Raw genomic sequence first — 14,962 nt, 5'->3', positions numbered from 1 at the left:
GAAAAAGGTTAAATATATTTCCTCCTTTTTAATAATTGTAGAATAATTTTAAAAAATAATATTACTCATTATATAGTTATTATACGTTTCTTGTCACCTCTTTATTAAATATACCCTAAAATTATTTTTTTAATTATATAGGCATACCATACCTATGTTTGAGTATGCAAAAAAAAAAAAAATGACTTACAGAAAGGCCTTAAATCCTATACAAAATAAAAAAACTATTTATTGTTATTCATTTAGTGATATTATTTGGGTATTTGTTTTGAATAAATTAAAAATTTTTTTTTTATATTTATAAGCCCAATGAAATTATATATTTAATCCTTCCTTCTTGAAAATAATAGTTTTTTTTTATAAACGCTATTTTTTTTTATTAGCTATTATGCGCAAAGAAAATTCTGACTTGTTCATATTTTTATATGCGTTTTCTCAAAATAAATTTATTATATTATATATTTTTATATACAATATATTTTTAATATGATCAATATATGTATTGTTAATAACAAATAGGAATATTTGTCCCTAAAAATATTTCAGTTCAGATGATTTTATATTTTTATGTTTTAATTATGTATAATTTCATTTATTTATATATTCTTAAGTTTTTAAATTTCATTTTTTTTTAATATTTATTATCATTAATATTAAACATGCATATTTTAAATATTAATGAAGCATTTTTTCTTAAATTAAATAATCTTTAATTAATTTTGAAAAGGGCACAAAACATTCTTTATATATATATTCAAAAAATTAAAAAAAGCCATAATATATTTTTAGGTGAATTTGAGGAAATTTTTATTCACGCGGTATTATATTTCCTCTATTTTATTCCCTTTTTTAGCTTTCCTTTCTATTTATATGAGTAAAATATATTTCGTTCGTGAGCAAATAAAATATATAATGTGCTGTGTGTCCTCTTCATTTCTTTTTCCCTTTTTGGTTTATTGCGATTGAGTATTCTACTTAGCAATAACAAAAGGTATGCACATATATATGTGTATTGTATACATTGTGTGCATATATAAGCCAACCCCGTAGACCTACAACTGTAGCATATAGCAAAAAAGGATATTCAATTTTATTTATCACATCCCCATTCTATTATTTTTTATATTTTTATAGGTTTAAGATTCTTTTTGTGATATTGAGAAGACACATTTAGCACTTTTTGTTTTGATAAGTATATTATGAAGGACAATCGTTGATATACTTTCAGATGAATTAATATGAAAGACGTTTTTTTTTGCCACTTTTTCTAGGAGTTTGTTTATTAAAGCCATATATAATTAAGCATTTGGGTTTATGAATATATAAATTTTGAACGAGATAAAGAATATCTATAATTTTTCATAACCCACGAATACACAATATATATATATATATATATATATATCATATTTATGTATACACACACATTAACCTTCTAATAATAGTAAGATTTAGGAGGATAAAGCGGAAAAAAGCCAAGAAAATAATTGTATAATTTTTAATATTATTATAAACACATTTCAAAGTTATGAATAAATCGTAGAGTGTATTTTAATTAAATGTTTAAAAGAAAAGTGAAAACAAAATTTCGTTTATTTAAAACATATCCAATTTGTATATATAGTTTATAGGTTTATACAATATATACGAAATAATTGATTTTAATTTTTTTTATTATTAGTTCGTGTTCACCAGTTTTTTTGTTTACACATTTTCCTTTTTTATATATAAGAAGGAATTTTTTTTTTTTAAAAAAAACCCACATCATTTTTCTACAAGTAAAAGATAAAAATAAATACAAACACGTATCTACATATATAGATATGAATACTGATGGCTCATTACACTCTTTAGCATTCTTCCCATATATTAAATACAAAAAATTATTTAATAATATTGCAATAGTAACAATAAAATAGATTACAGGATTGACCCCGACATTTAATGAAATATGTATAATAGAAAATTAAAATGAAAAATGTTTAACTTTTTCAATGCAAAATTGTATTTTTAAAAAGGATACGCAAAAGAAGATTAACACTACACATATACAAACGAAATAAATAATGCCAATTTATATATTTTTTTAAAATAAATAAAAATATTCAGAAAAACTAATACAAAATACATTTTAAGGAATATGTAAGGGTATAAAATTCGGGAATGGTGTTTTTGTTTGTCTATTCATTATTTTGCATATTTAGTGATTTTAATATTTTTAATTCTATGAATTAAACCCTATTTATAAAAATTTGTATACACCTATGCATGTATATACATATTATCTTGTTATATTATTGTGATAATTAACCATTTTATGTATTTTTAGCTAATACACAAGCATATATATGTGTGTACATTTGTTACACCAAATTTTGTAATGCAATCCGTATTCAGTATTAACTTGAAATTTTAATTATAGTGAGACATAAATACAGGTGATCGTTTTGTAGACAATATACAAAAGGATAGGGTACTATAGTATATCACAAAAAGTTATAAACCAGTCTCTTTTTTTTAGCTTACAAACTGATATATGTGCATATATGAGCCCCGAAATATTTCAAAGTCCGTCATATAGGGCTATTTAACGCACCAAACGGAGCGGAAAATAAAATAACAATTAAATAAAACCGTTTAAACAAAATGATTGACACATTTATATACTGGAATTTTAAGGGAAGTAAGGGACGTACTAACATACTAAGGATATCATTACCATGTAGTTATAGCACAATAAAAAATAAAATATTAGAAGTAGCCAATTTAAATTTACAAAATAGTTTAGATATTCTTTTATATCATAATAATAGAGTTTTAAATGAATATGAAAGTATATATAATCAAATGTTTATTGAAGTTCAACGAACTAGTATTGGTGTTGCAAGAGATTTATTACAAAATAGTAACAAAACATATTTGGAAAAAAATAAAAATGTAAGTCCTATAAATAATAATATTAATGATAGATCACATATATATGATCAAAATGGTCAGCCAAAAAATAATAAATACTCGCAAAGGTATGATAATAATACCGTTCCTTCCCCTACATCTACTCCACCAATTAATTCTCGTAACAAGCCATGGAATGTTTATAACAGAAATAGCTATGGTTCTAGTGAAAAAAATAATGATGATGAAGATATGAAAATTCAAGAAATTATGGAAAGTAATAATGTATATAATTCAGGATATAGAGGTCGAATGAATTATTACAAAAAAGATAAAATCAATCCTAATTTATATCAATATAAATTAAAAAGAATATCAAATTCTCCGAATATAAAAAAAGGCACTGGTATTCAAAAGGGAATACCAGGATCTACATACAATCCCATGAATAACAATGCATATAATTTTAATAAATCGGATCATGGATCAGTTGCTGGCGGGTTAAATCGTCAAAGACTAAACAACAATGAAGGATATAACAAATATGATAAAAATAAAACCCAACATTGGTCAAATAATAGTTATGGAAATAATAATACTTATCAAACTTCCGAACCAACCAATGAATATGTACATCCAGATTATATATGTCATATGTGTGGAAAAAAAGGGCATAGTATAAAAAACTGTACAATGAGTGCATTTAATAATAATAAAAAAATAAAAGTTCCGACTGGAATTCCAGCGAATTTTTTGACAAAAATAAGTGCAGAAGATATTTATAAATATGATCAAATATATATATTAAAAGATGGTAGTTATGGTATATTAAAAAATGTTGAAGAAGTAAGTGGTAGTGCATATTTATACAGAAGTGTCGACGATAAATTAAATATATACTTAGGAGTGAACGATAAAAACAAAGATGAAAATAATAATATTAATAATGTAAATAATATTGAACATAGTACAAACAGATACGGATCAAATAATAATCCTATAAATAATGTAAATAATGAATCTGATAAAATTTCAAATATATATAAATGTTTATTATGTAAAAAATTATATACATCTCCTGTTACATTACATTGTTGTGGTGAAACATATTGTAAACCTTGTATATTTATATATAATAAGAAAAATAAAAATGATTATTCTTCTGTTCAATCTATAAAATGTCCAAACTGTCATAAATATGTTGAAACTAATGAATTAATTATTAATACAAATATTAAAAATGTGATTGATACAATTTTAAAAAAAGAAACAGCTGAAAATACACTTGATAAAACAAACCAAGAACAAAATGGAAAAATGTTTCGAGAAAATGTAAACAAAATAGACAATACCTCCAACATTATAAATAAAGAATTTCTTAGCAATTCCAATCCTATGCTATCTCATAAAATGTTTAATACAAAAGTAAATGATCAAAATTTTATTGCAAATATAAATGAAGTCAAAATAGGAAATAGTGATGAAAATTATAATTCACTATCCTATTTAAATAATTTGTCTGGAAATGCTTACTCTAATAATGTTAGCGGCTTAGAAAGAAATAATGAAAATAATATAACCTTTGGATTTAATCCTTTAATTAATATACCGATAAATTTACAAGAACTTAAAAAACAACATGATTTTGCAATAGCTTATATTTCTAAATATAAAATGGAAAAAGGAATAAAAAGAAAACGAAAAAATATTGAGCTTACCATGTTACTAGCTAGTAAGAAGGTGCGATAAATTGAACAAGAATTGTTTTTATTTTTGACAAAAAAAGACAAACCTTTTATTATATGCATCTTAAGGGGGGGGGGGTCCCCCTTTCCCCCCTTTTTCTTTTTTACTTTTCTTTCCCTTTTGGATTTTTTGACAATTTTTAAGTTTGTTTCATGACTGTTACATTGTAGTACCATTTTTATTTCTTAACATTTTTCGTATACATTTTTTTTTTTTTTTCATAATTATTTTATAACAATTTTAAGACAAACAGTTTAAGAAATTTTTTTAGTATAAACTTTTAAGCAGTCTCAAAATGAGGGCAATCGTATTTTTGCCATTCTTTGGTTCAAAGTTTTTTGAGAAGGGGAAATAATTGTAATATTTAATAATTATGCAAAGTGTTAATATGTGAGTTTTTTTTATAATAGATTGACAAAGTTTGCGTAAATTTTATTTTTTATACATGGAAAAATTAGAAAATAATTATAAGCATATGCAACGTATGTACACACACATATATATATAGAAAAACTACAATAATAAAATTTTATAATATCATAAAAAAAAAATAAATGTGCTAAATATTAAATCATCAAAATCCTCATTATATTATGAGTATATGGCCTATTGCTCTTGCTTTGGCACAAAAATAGGTTTTTTTTAAAAAAAAAAAATTTATTAATCACAAATAAAGTTCAATTCTATTACTGCTACCGATGGTTGTAGTATACTATGATTAATAGACATCGGGAGTTAAAATGTTGAAAACTCTTTTGTTTGGATTATTTAAATCATAAAAATATTCATGAACTTTAGCTTTTATTTTATTTAATTCATCATTTTTTTTTTTTAATTCCATTTTTTGATTATCAACAACTTTTTGTAAATTTATAATTTTTTGATATTGTGTTTTTACTGCATTTATTAAAACTTTTTTTTCTTTTTGTAAAACATTATTTTCAATTTTATTTATTTTTTCACTTTCTTCTGAATTTTCTTTAGTCTGAAAATTATTTTGTATAAAATTACTAATCATAGGTATCATAATTTTTTTTGCTTGATTAATTTCGTTGCATGTTGATATTCTTTCTAGAACATTATCAATAAGTATTTCAAATTTTTTGGATATATTATTTTCAGCTTGTTCATTAGTAAAACTATGTGTATAACCATTACATTGTCTCTTTTTATTATCACTATTATCAATAATATTACGACTATTCTTTATACTTTTTCTATTTAACTCTGGTTTTGAATAATTATAATTATCACTATGTGTGTTACTATTGGGACTAGGACTTGTTTTATTATTATTTATATCATTTTTACTTTCTTCATGTATATCAAATATTGTAGAAATTGAATCATCATACTCTGATTTATTATCAGCTGATTCATTTTTTATTACATTATTATTGTAGTCTTGAATTTTTATTTTTTTATATAAATTATTTATTACATCATGATTGTTATTATTTATTGTATCATCGATAATAAAATGGGCACTTCTTTTTCTACTATGATTAAAACCATATATATCTTTAATTATATGATTTATATCTACATTTAAATTATCACATGAATTATTATTATTTTCTTTTTTCTTTATTATATATCTGTTATCGACTTTTACTGACATTGCCGACATTGTGCTCGTTTGTTTTTGTTCAAAAAAATTACTAACAATTTTGTCTTCAACGATGCTAGGAATGTTTATCTAGCTTATATTTTTATTGATGACACTTCCTAAGTTATTTACTATATAATGTCATTAGCCAGCACTAGTTCTTTTCAGTACTCCCAGTTTGACATATGGTATATGTAGTAAAACGTACTGACAAACTGCGAGTTTGATGTTTATTATAAAAAAAATTAAATAAATAATCCGCGCTAGTATTGTAGAAAATGAAAATGGGTATCTATCACTGACTATGTAGGAAGCAATCAAATAGTATGAGCAAGTGAAAATATAATAAAACAAAAATAATAATTACTTCAACATATATATAATAATATTACTAACCAAAAAATTTGAAACTTAGGCGCTATCATATAAATACATATATATACATTAAACTGTTTTATATATACTATATAATATGTAAAATAAATTAACGTTATATATATATATAGTACATAAAGTTTGACGCTATATTGTATTTATATACATACCAATACACCTATAAATTTATATTTATCATTTTTACAAAAAAAAAGAAAAAAAAATTAAAAAAGAAAACCAAAAAAAAATGAAAAATAATAAATAAAAATAAAAAGGAAAAAAAAAATATTATACAAAACGCGTTAAAAAAAACTTTGATTCATTACAAAAATTATTGCAGTTTTAATTATAGTTAGCATGCATATGTACGTATAATAAATAAATATATATATATATAAATGTACATATATAATATATTTATATCATTTTTTATGTACTTTTTAAACGCTATTTTTATGTTATTATGTAAATTTTGTACATTTTTATATTTGCAAAAATATAGCATTTTTTATATTGCATAAAAATAAATGTATGTATTACTACTAATGCATTTAACGTTAGCTCAATTTTTTCTATAAATAAAAAATTGTTGAAAAAATAATTCAAATTTACACTATTATTCTACCAATTGAATTTAAAACTAATAATAATAGCAATATACTAAACAATTGAACAAAACAAATTAAACAATATATAAAAATGCATAATACATACGCCCAATCCACAATTATATAATACTTAACTTGTATATATACATATAAATAGGCATACATTCATTATTCAAATATGGACATGTTGTCATAAAAACAAACAAACAAACAAATTATTTTATGTAAAACATATTTATCAATCAATTTTATTAAAGTGCAGCATAATTCTCTCATTCAATTTTATATAAATTATATATATTCTTTTTTTGTGTCTTTACAAATTTTTTTAAAATCAAATATGCACTCGTGTAGTTTACCTTTGCATGTACATTTTAATAGTTGCATATGATACTACATAGAGGAATTACATTAAATTTGTTTTATCATTAAAACATGTCATTAAAACATATCATTACTTAATTTGAAAAACATAAAAAATGATATATAAGAATTTTATTTCATTTATTATGCTGTCTTTATATTTTTCATCATATTATTTTTATTTATCACTTGGTTGATCATATAATTTATTTATATACTAACAAAAATATGCTACATAATAAAAATTCCAAAATTAATCTAAGCATTATAAATATATAAGTATCATAAGTAAACGATATAAATATTAATATACTTTTAAAAGGTATTATTTTTCAATCCATTTATAAACTTATCATTTTTCACTTAAGGGAGCACACAAAAAATACAAAAATAATAATTGAAGGAAATAAAAAATGTTTATTTACTAAGTATACATATTTTGGGACGTTTTAAATTTTTTCATAATATATAATATACCATTTAATGTATATTAAAAAAAAAAAAAAATAATTGTCTTATCTCTCCAATAATATAATAATTTTTATTTTGTGAAAAAGGAAAACAAATAAAGATCGAATTAGTTTGTTATATTTAAACTTAACACTTATAATGTCTTTTTTTTTTTTTTTTACAATTTTTTAAAAACAATTTTAATTTCTTTTATAATATAATTACACAACCTTGTCACACTAAGTTAGTAATTTAAACTCGTTGGCAAATTCACAAAATAATGTATTTCCATTATTTTATATTTCAAAACCGTATAATATGTAGGCATAAATCCTCACACTTATTATTACAAACATAAAACTAAGAACAATATTTAAAATGGTATAAAATTATAATCCATAATTCATTGACCATATCAAATAATTATAATCAAACTCAATATTATAAAAAAAGTTAAAGAATGTATAATATGTTTTTTTTTTCTATTTTTAAATTTATAGTTGTTTGCATTCCTTATCATTGTTCTGTGATATTTCTCTATATACAATACAAGCAAAATATTATTTTATTTTTTTTTTATAACAATCCTTTATTTATTATAATTGGTATATAGTATAAAAATATATTTATTTTTTTCCTTATTATAAATATATTGTAAATAATTCCATATTTATCAAACATATAAAACGTTTACATCAAATATGGCATTATGTTGAGTGTAAGTATGGGAGGATAAAGGGGTGACCCTATGTATTTTTTTTTAATTATTTAAAACAAACAAAAATATAATATATTTTTATAAAAAATTGTAAAATAAATAATATTATTTATTCTTAAAAAGGAATATATTTTTTTTAAATAAATATAGAATATATTATATATTATGATATGGATTAAGGTTTTTATAATTTTCCAGTTTTTTGTACCATTTGAAAGCTCCATTTTTTTTTATTATTATTTTTTAAATGGGAAAAAAATATTATATTATATATATAGTGCCATATAATATGTTAGTATTTTTTATTTGGCATTAATATAAGTATAAACATTTCCGCTATTTTTACCTATACAATTTTAAGGGGGTAGGCTCACGCTCACAAACTATTTATTATGCTACTTACTATGCAATATAATAAGATAGTAGGGAATAAGCACATGCTATTGTAGAAATTATTTACATATATATGTACCGCTTCAACTAACATGTTTAAATATGTTTATTTATTAAATAAATTATGCCAAATTTTGCATATTCTTGCTTAATATTTGCTAATATGTTTACAGCTTTTTTATATACTTAATACTTATAATATATGCATATATTTTCCCACCGGCTTAACTTTATTTTTTTTTGCTTATTTTTATTTTACAATTTGGCGGAATAAATTATTTAAAATATAATAAAATATATTTAAAATAAATATTTAAAGTTATTACTTTATCCAAAAGGAAAATAAAAAACTATTATTAACAACTTACTAATAAATAATACAAATTTAATAAAAGAACAAGGTAAGGTTTATAAAATAAATATATATAAATATTATACATTTTAAATATAATACATAATATACTGATTTACATAATTTTTTTAATAATACTTTCAACTATTAGCCTTATTAAAAACTAGCTTTATAAATATTATTCTCATATATATATGTGCTTATTTACAAAGCTAGTTTTTAATATGACATAATTTAAGCATAGCTTTTATTTTATGTATAATAAATTAAGAGGAAAGGCAAAGGCCCATGTATTATATGGCTATATGCTTACTCCAAAAATAAATTTATATTATACAACTATTATGTGATGAAGTATATATTAATTTTGTTTTACATAGAAATCGCAAACCTTTCAATATATACATATAAAAAAAAAAAAAAACTATTTTTTATAGATGGGAAGAAGACCAGCAAGGTGCTATAGATACTGTAAGAACAAACCCTACCCTAAGAGTAGATATTGTAGAGGTGTACCTGATCCAAAAATTAGAATTTATGATATGGGAAGAAAAAAAGCAGATGTCAATGAATTCAGTGGTGTTGTACATTTAGTTTCTTATGAATATGAGCAAATTTCATCAGAAGCTTTAGAAGCAGCTCGTATTAGTGCAAACAAATATATGATCACAAACTGTGGTAAAGATAATTTCCATTTAAGAGTAAGAATACATCCTTTTCACGTTTTAAGAATCAATAAGATGCTTTCATGTGCTGGAGCTGATAGGCTTCAAACTGGTATGAGAGGCGCCTTTGGTAAACCCAATGGTGTTGTTGCAAGAGTAGATATAGGACAAGTTTTATTATCAATTAGAACTAAAGAAAATTTTGTTTCTAAAGCTTGTGAAGCTTTAAGAAGAGCTAAATATAAATTTCCAGGACGTCAAAAAGTTTTCGTTAGCAACAAATGGGGATTTACTAACTTCTCAAAAGATCAATATCAAAATTATAAAAAAAAAGGAAGAATTATTTCAGATGGTGTTACTTGCAAATTTATTAGAGAAAAAGGACCATTAGATAAAATATACAAAGATATTAACACTGTTATTCAATCATAAAATCTTTTTTTATTTATAAACATATTTATGCATTAATTGTACAAATATGTACTATATATTATTACCACTGTTTTCTCTTAATTTTTTCGCTTTTTTTTCACTTCATACAATGATTTGCTTTGTAGCTAAAACTGGATTGTTAATAAGTATATTTTAAAGCATAAACGCATAAGAGAATAAATTAAAAAAAATATATATACATACATAAGGGGTATACTCTTTATACCTTCCACTATTTATATCTTCCACTATTTATACCTTCCACTATTTATACCTTCCACTATTTATACCTTCCACTATTTATACCTTCCACTATTTATACCTTCCACTATTTATACCTTCCACTATTTATACCTTCCACTATTTATACCTTCCATTATTTATAATGTAAAAAAGAGCATTCGAAATGATTTTATCATTATGCTGATTGCATATATAACAATTGAAAATATGCAAATAAAATTAATTCACCTTTTTTACATTTTTTTAAGCCCATGCATTGGGAAATATTGTAAAATAAAAAAGTTCTACAATAGAAAGAAATGCGTGTGACAATATATACAACTATTTGTTGTCCATTTTTAATTAAATCAACATTAATAAGTAATAAATATTATGCAAAAGAAATATATGTTTATACAATATTTCCATAAATTTTCCATAAAATTATGACCATTCATAATAAAATAAGGAAAAAAGCTTATATTTATATGTACATGTCATAATTTTTTTTTTATCCCTTTTTAATGGCTAGTAAATAGTATAGAAGGCTTAATAATGTTATATCACATAAGTTTGTGATTAAAAATAATCCCCTTTTTTTAATCAACAATTTAACAAATATTTGCTAATGTATAATGGTGATACCAATATATTATTCTCTTCCAAGGATATAGCTTTATTTGTAAGCCGTATTTTATTTACTTAAATAGCTTTCTATTGTGTGCTTTATACATAATAATACAATAGGATATACACATATTTGAGTAGCATATATAAATAGGTTTATTGTACTAAATATGTATAATACTTATGTAACAGGTACATATATTCACAAGCATATTTATTTTTATATATTTTAATGAAAATCGCTATATAAATTAAAGCTAAAAAAGTAAAGAAATAAAACAATTGATACATAAGCACACATAATAATAGGTATGCATTATATGAGTATATATAAACGATATATACATACTGCTTATGTATAAGTCCCTTTTTGTTTTCCTTTTTAAAGAATACTAAACATAACTGTGCAAAAGTAAACCTATTTGAGAATACGTATATTTTTTTATATTATCACAACAAAACATATTGAATTTTTATAATACTATTTTTTTAATATCCATAAAAAAAACTTAATATATTTTCTTAGTACTTTTATATATAAGGTAAAATTGAATAAGCCAAAGGTACATGCTTTTTATTATTATTATTATTTTTTTCATCGTCCCTTTTTTCTAAATATAAAATTATAAAATATTAATATGATTATAAAATTTATTTTATCCATACATTTTAGTGTGTAAATTTTGTTAATTATATATTATAAAATAGTTTCAGTATTTTTATTAAAATTATAATACTTCATTGCATAATATAAATAAGTATATACAAAATATATATTTAATTTTATTTATCTCCGTGAAATAATTATTTATATCATATACGCAATATATTTTTTGTTTTGCTTTTTATAAGCTATAATGAATAATTAAATATATAATAAAATAATAATAATAAAATAATAATAAATAATAATAATAAATACATATGTATATTATATTGCATAAATAAAAAAAATAATAAACAATAAATAAATTATGCTATAAATATATATTTCACATATAATTTACTTTTTTAATAATATGCTAGCATATTTGTTAAGTTTTTTTATGTTTCAACATTAAAAATATTTGTACTTGTATAAATTATATAGCAAATGTATATCTCCTAATATTCATAAAATTATGTACACATTTTTTGATGTTCTTTTTTTTTTGACACATGTTTAAGATTTTTTTTATATCAATTGGGATATAACATATTGACAGTTTTTCATTATAGATTTAAGATACATGGTTTTTAAATTATTTGATTTAGATATAAAGAGGGACAAATAAATAAAAAAAAATTATAGCTTATATATAAAGTATAAAAAATATATAATATTATTTTAGAAAATTATTTCAATGTAGTTATAGCCAAACAAAATATAAAAATTACCCATTACAAAAATAAGCATTACGAAATTACATAGTCAGAAAAAAAAAAAAAGTATAGAGAAATACAACAAACACAAGAAAACAATTTTAGCTTGAAATATATATATTAACAATATCATTAAAAAGAGGAAGGGATAGAAGTTAAAATGACCAAATAAAAAAATATGTGTATTACTTTTGTAAATTTAGAATGCGTAAAAAAAGGAAGCCTCTTTCAAGAGAATAGGATATATTTAGAAACAAATTAGGATTATATTAATATCGAACTATATCACATTTTGTTTTATAATAATACATAAATTTGTATTATTATATTTATTTGGGAATTTTTTTATAATCAATTTCACATGCATAAAGAAATATTATATGAGTATATTTTTTAATTCACCTCAAGAAGTTATATATACATACATAAGCCCCAGTACCCTTATATAATATTATCACTATTTGCTATTACTAATAAGGGGACATAATATATACCTGCGATGCTATTCATATTATAAAATAATCAGAATTTCTATCATATACTCTTCTATATTATTTTTACTTTCAAATGGAATGCATAAAAGTTATGTTTCAAATATTTTAGATTAATAATATTGTATATATGTATGCATATATATGTTTATATATACATATGCATGTGTACATACTTAATGATTAATAAAATTCCTGTAAAAATATTTATCAATATATAATTGGAAAGCGAAAAAAATAAATAATTTAACTTATAGTCACTTTTATTATGGCATTAGAAATTGATATAGATAATGTAATATCTAAACTAATAGAAGTTCGAGGAACAAGACCAGGAAAAAATGTTAATTTGACAGAAAATGAAATTAAAATTTTATGCTTATCTAGTAGAGAAATCTTTTTAAATCAACCAATATTATTAGAATTAGAAGCCCCAATAAAAATATGTGGAGATATACATGGCCAATTTTATGACTTGTTAAGATTATTTGAATATGGCGGTTTCCCCCCGGATGCCAACTATCTATTTTTAGGTATGTACATATGACAGTTGAGAAAAAGAAATAGCAAACCCTTGGATCTGCATGAAAAACATATTGAATCGAATCTTTTTTTCCTTTTTAGGTGACTACGTCGATCGAGGGAAGCAAAGCTTAGAGACTATCTGCCTATTATTAGCATATAAAATAAAATATCCTGAAAATTTTTTCTTACTAAGGGGTAATCATGAATGTGCCTCCATAAATAGGATCTACGGTTTTTATGATGAATGCAAAAGGAGGTATAGTGTTAAACTATGGAAAACTTTTATAGACTGCTTCAACTGTTTACCTGTGGCAGCTATAATCGATGAAAAAATTTTTTGTATGCATGGTGGATTATCACCCGAGTTAAATAATATGGAGCAAATTCGAAAAATCACAAGGCCCACCGACGTCCCCGACAATGGTAATTTCTCTCGTGGTTTCTCTCGTGATTTCTTACATTTTCTTACATTTTCTTCCATGCTTCTTAACATTTCTTAACATTTCTTAACATTTCTTAACATTTATTAACATTTTTCACGTTTCTTTGCCAGGCCTACTGTGTGACTTGCTCTGGTCAGACCCCGAAAAGGAGATAAACGGATGGGGGGAAAACGACAGAGGTGTGTCCTTCACATTTGGACAAGATGTAGTACATAATTTTTTAAGGAAGCATGAACTTGATTTGATATGCAGAGCACATCAAGTTGTAGAAGATGGTTATGAATTTTTTGCAAAAAGACAATTAGTTACTTTATTTTCTGCTCCCAATTATTGTGGTGAATTTGATAATGCAGGGGCTATGATGAGTGTTGACGAGACACTAATGTGTTCATTTCAAATTTTAAAACCAGTTGAAAAAAAAAAAATAACAACATAAAAAATATACTAAGATTTTAAAATATGCACAATTTTAATTGGAATATATTAAATTATTAATGTAACACACACAATTTTGATATTCATATATGTTTTAATTTAGTTATTACTATTTTTCATTTTTTTTTTAATTAAAATTTGTTTATAAGAAATTGTTTTTTTTTTTTTTTTTTTACGTATATATGCATAATTTACATATATATATATACTATTATTATATATATATGGAAAATTATATATTCATATAGGGC

At 22.2% G+C, this 14,962-nt stretch overlaps 4 protein-coding genes across 4 annotated transcripts; 3 read left to right on the top strand and 1 right to left on the bottom strand.

Annotated features, from left to right (window-relative positions):
• Positions 1-2,646: 2,646 nt before the first annotated feature.
• On the top strand, positions 2,647-4,644 carry PVVCY_1003400 (conserved Plasmodium protein, unknown function; the record flags this gene model as incomplete). Its single annotated transcript, XM_008625785.1, has 1 exon — positions 2,647-4,644. One exon carries the CDS (start codon positions 2,647-2,649, stop codon positions 4,642-4,644), a length of 1,998 nt encoding a protein of 665 aa, XP_008624007.1.
• A 715-nt stretch (positions 4,645-5,359) lies between these two features.
• Positions 5,360-6,271, bottom strand: PVVCY_1003390 (conserved Plasmodium protein, unknown function; the record flags this gene model as incomplete). Its single annotated transcript, XM_008625784.1, has 1 exon — positions 5,360-6,271. One exon carries the CDS (start codon positions 6,269-6,271, stop codon positions 5,360-5,362), a length of 912 nt encoding a protein of 303 aa, XP_008624006.1.
• A 3,675-nt stretch (positions 6,272-9,946) lies between these two features.
• On the top strand, positions 9,947-10,606 carry PVVCY_1003380 (60S ribosomal protein L10, putative; the record flags this gene model as incomplete). The annotated part of the gene is made up of 1 exon (XM_008625783.2): positions 9,947-10,606. The coding sequence occupies one exon, from the start codon at positions 9,947-9,949 to the stop codon at positions 10,604-10,606; it is 660 nt and encodes a 219-aa protein (XP_008624005.1).
• A 2,970-nt stretch (positions 10,607-13,576) lies between these two features.
• On the top strand, positions 13,577-14,712 carry PVVCY_1003370 (serine/threonine protein phosphatase PP1, putative; the record flags this gene model as incomplete). The annotated part of the gene is made up of 3 exons (XM_008625782.2): positions 13,577-13,841; positions 13,933-14,256; positions 14,387-14,712. 3 exons carry the CDS (start codon positions 13,577-13,579, stop codon positions 14,710-14,712), a joined length of 915 nt encoding a protein of 304 aa, XP_008624004.1.
• Between the last annotated feature and the right edge of the window lie 250 nt (positions 14,713-14,962).

The sequence above is a fragment of the Plasmodium vinckei genome (genome assembly GCF_900681995.1).
Source record: "Plasmodium vinckei vinckei genome assembly, chromosome: PVVCY_10".
In the NCBI taxonomy this organism is placed as follows: domain Eukaryota; phylum Apicomplexa; class Aconoidasida; order Haemosporida; family Plasmodiidae; genus Plasmodium; species Plasmodium vinckei.
The sequence above is the reverse complement of the archived record's forward strand: the minus strand, read 5'-3'. Positions and strand labels throughout refer to the sequence as shown.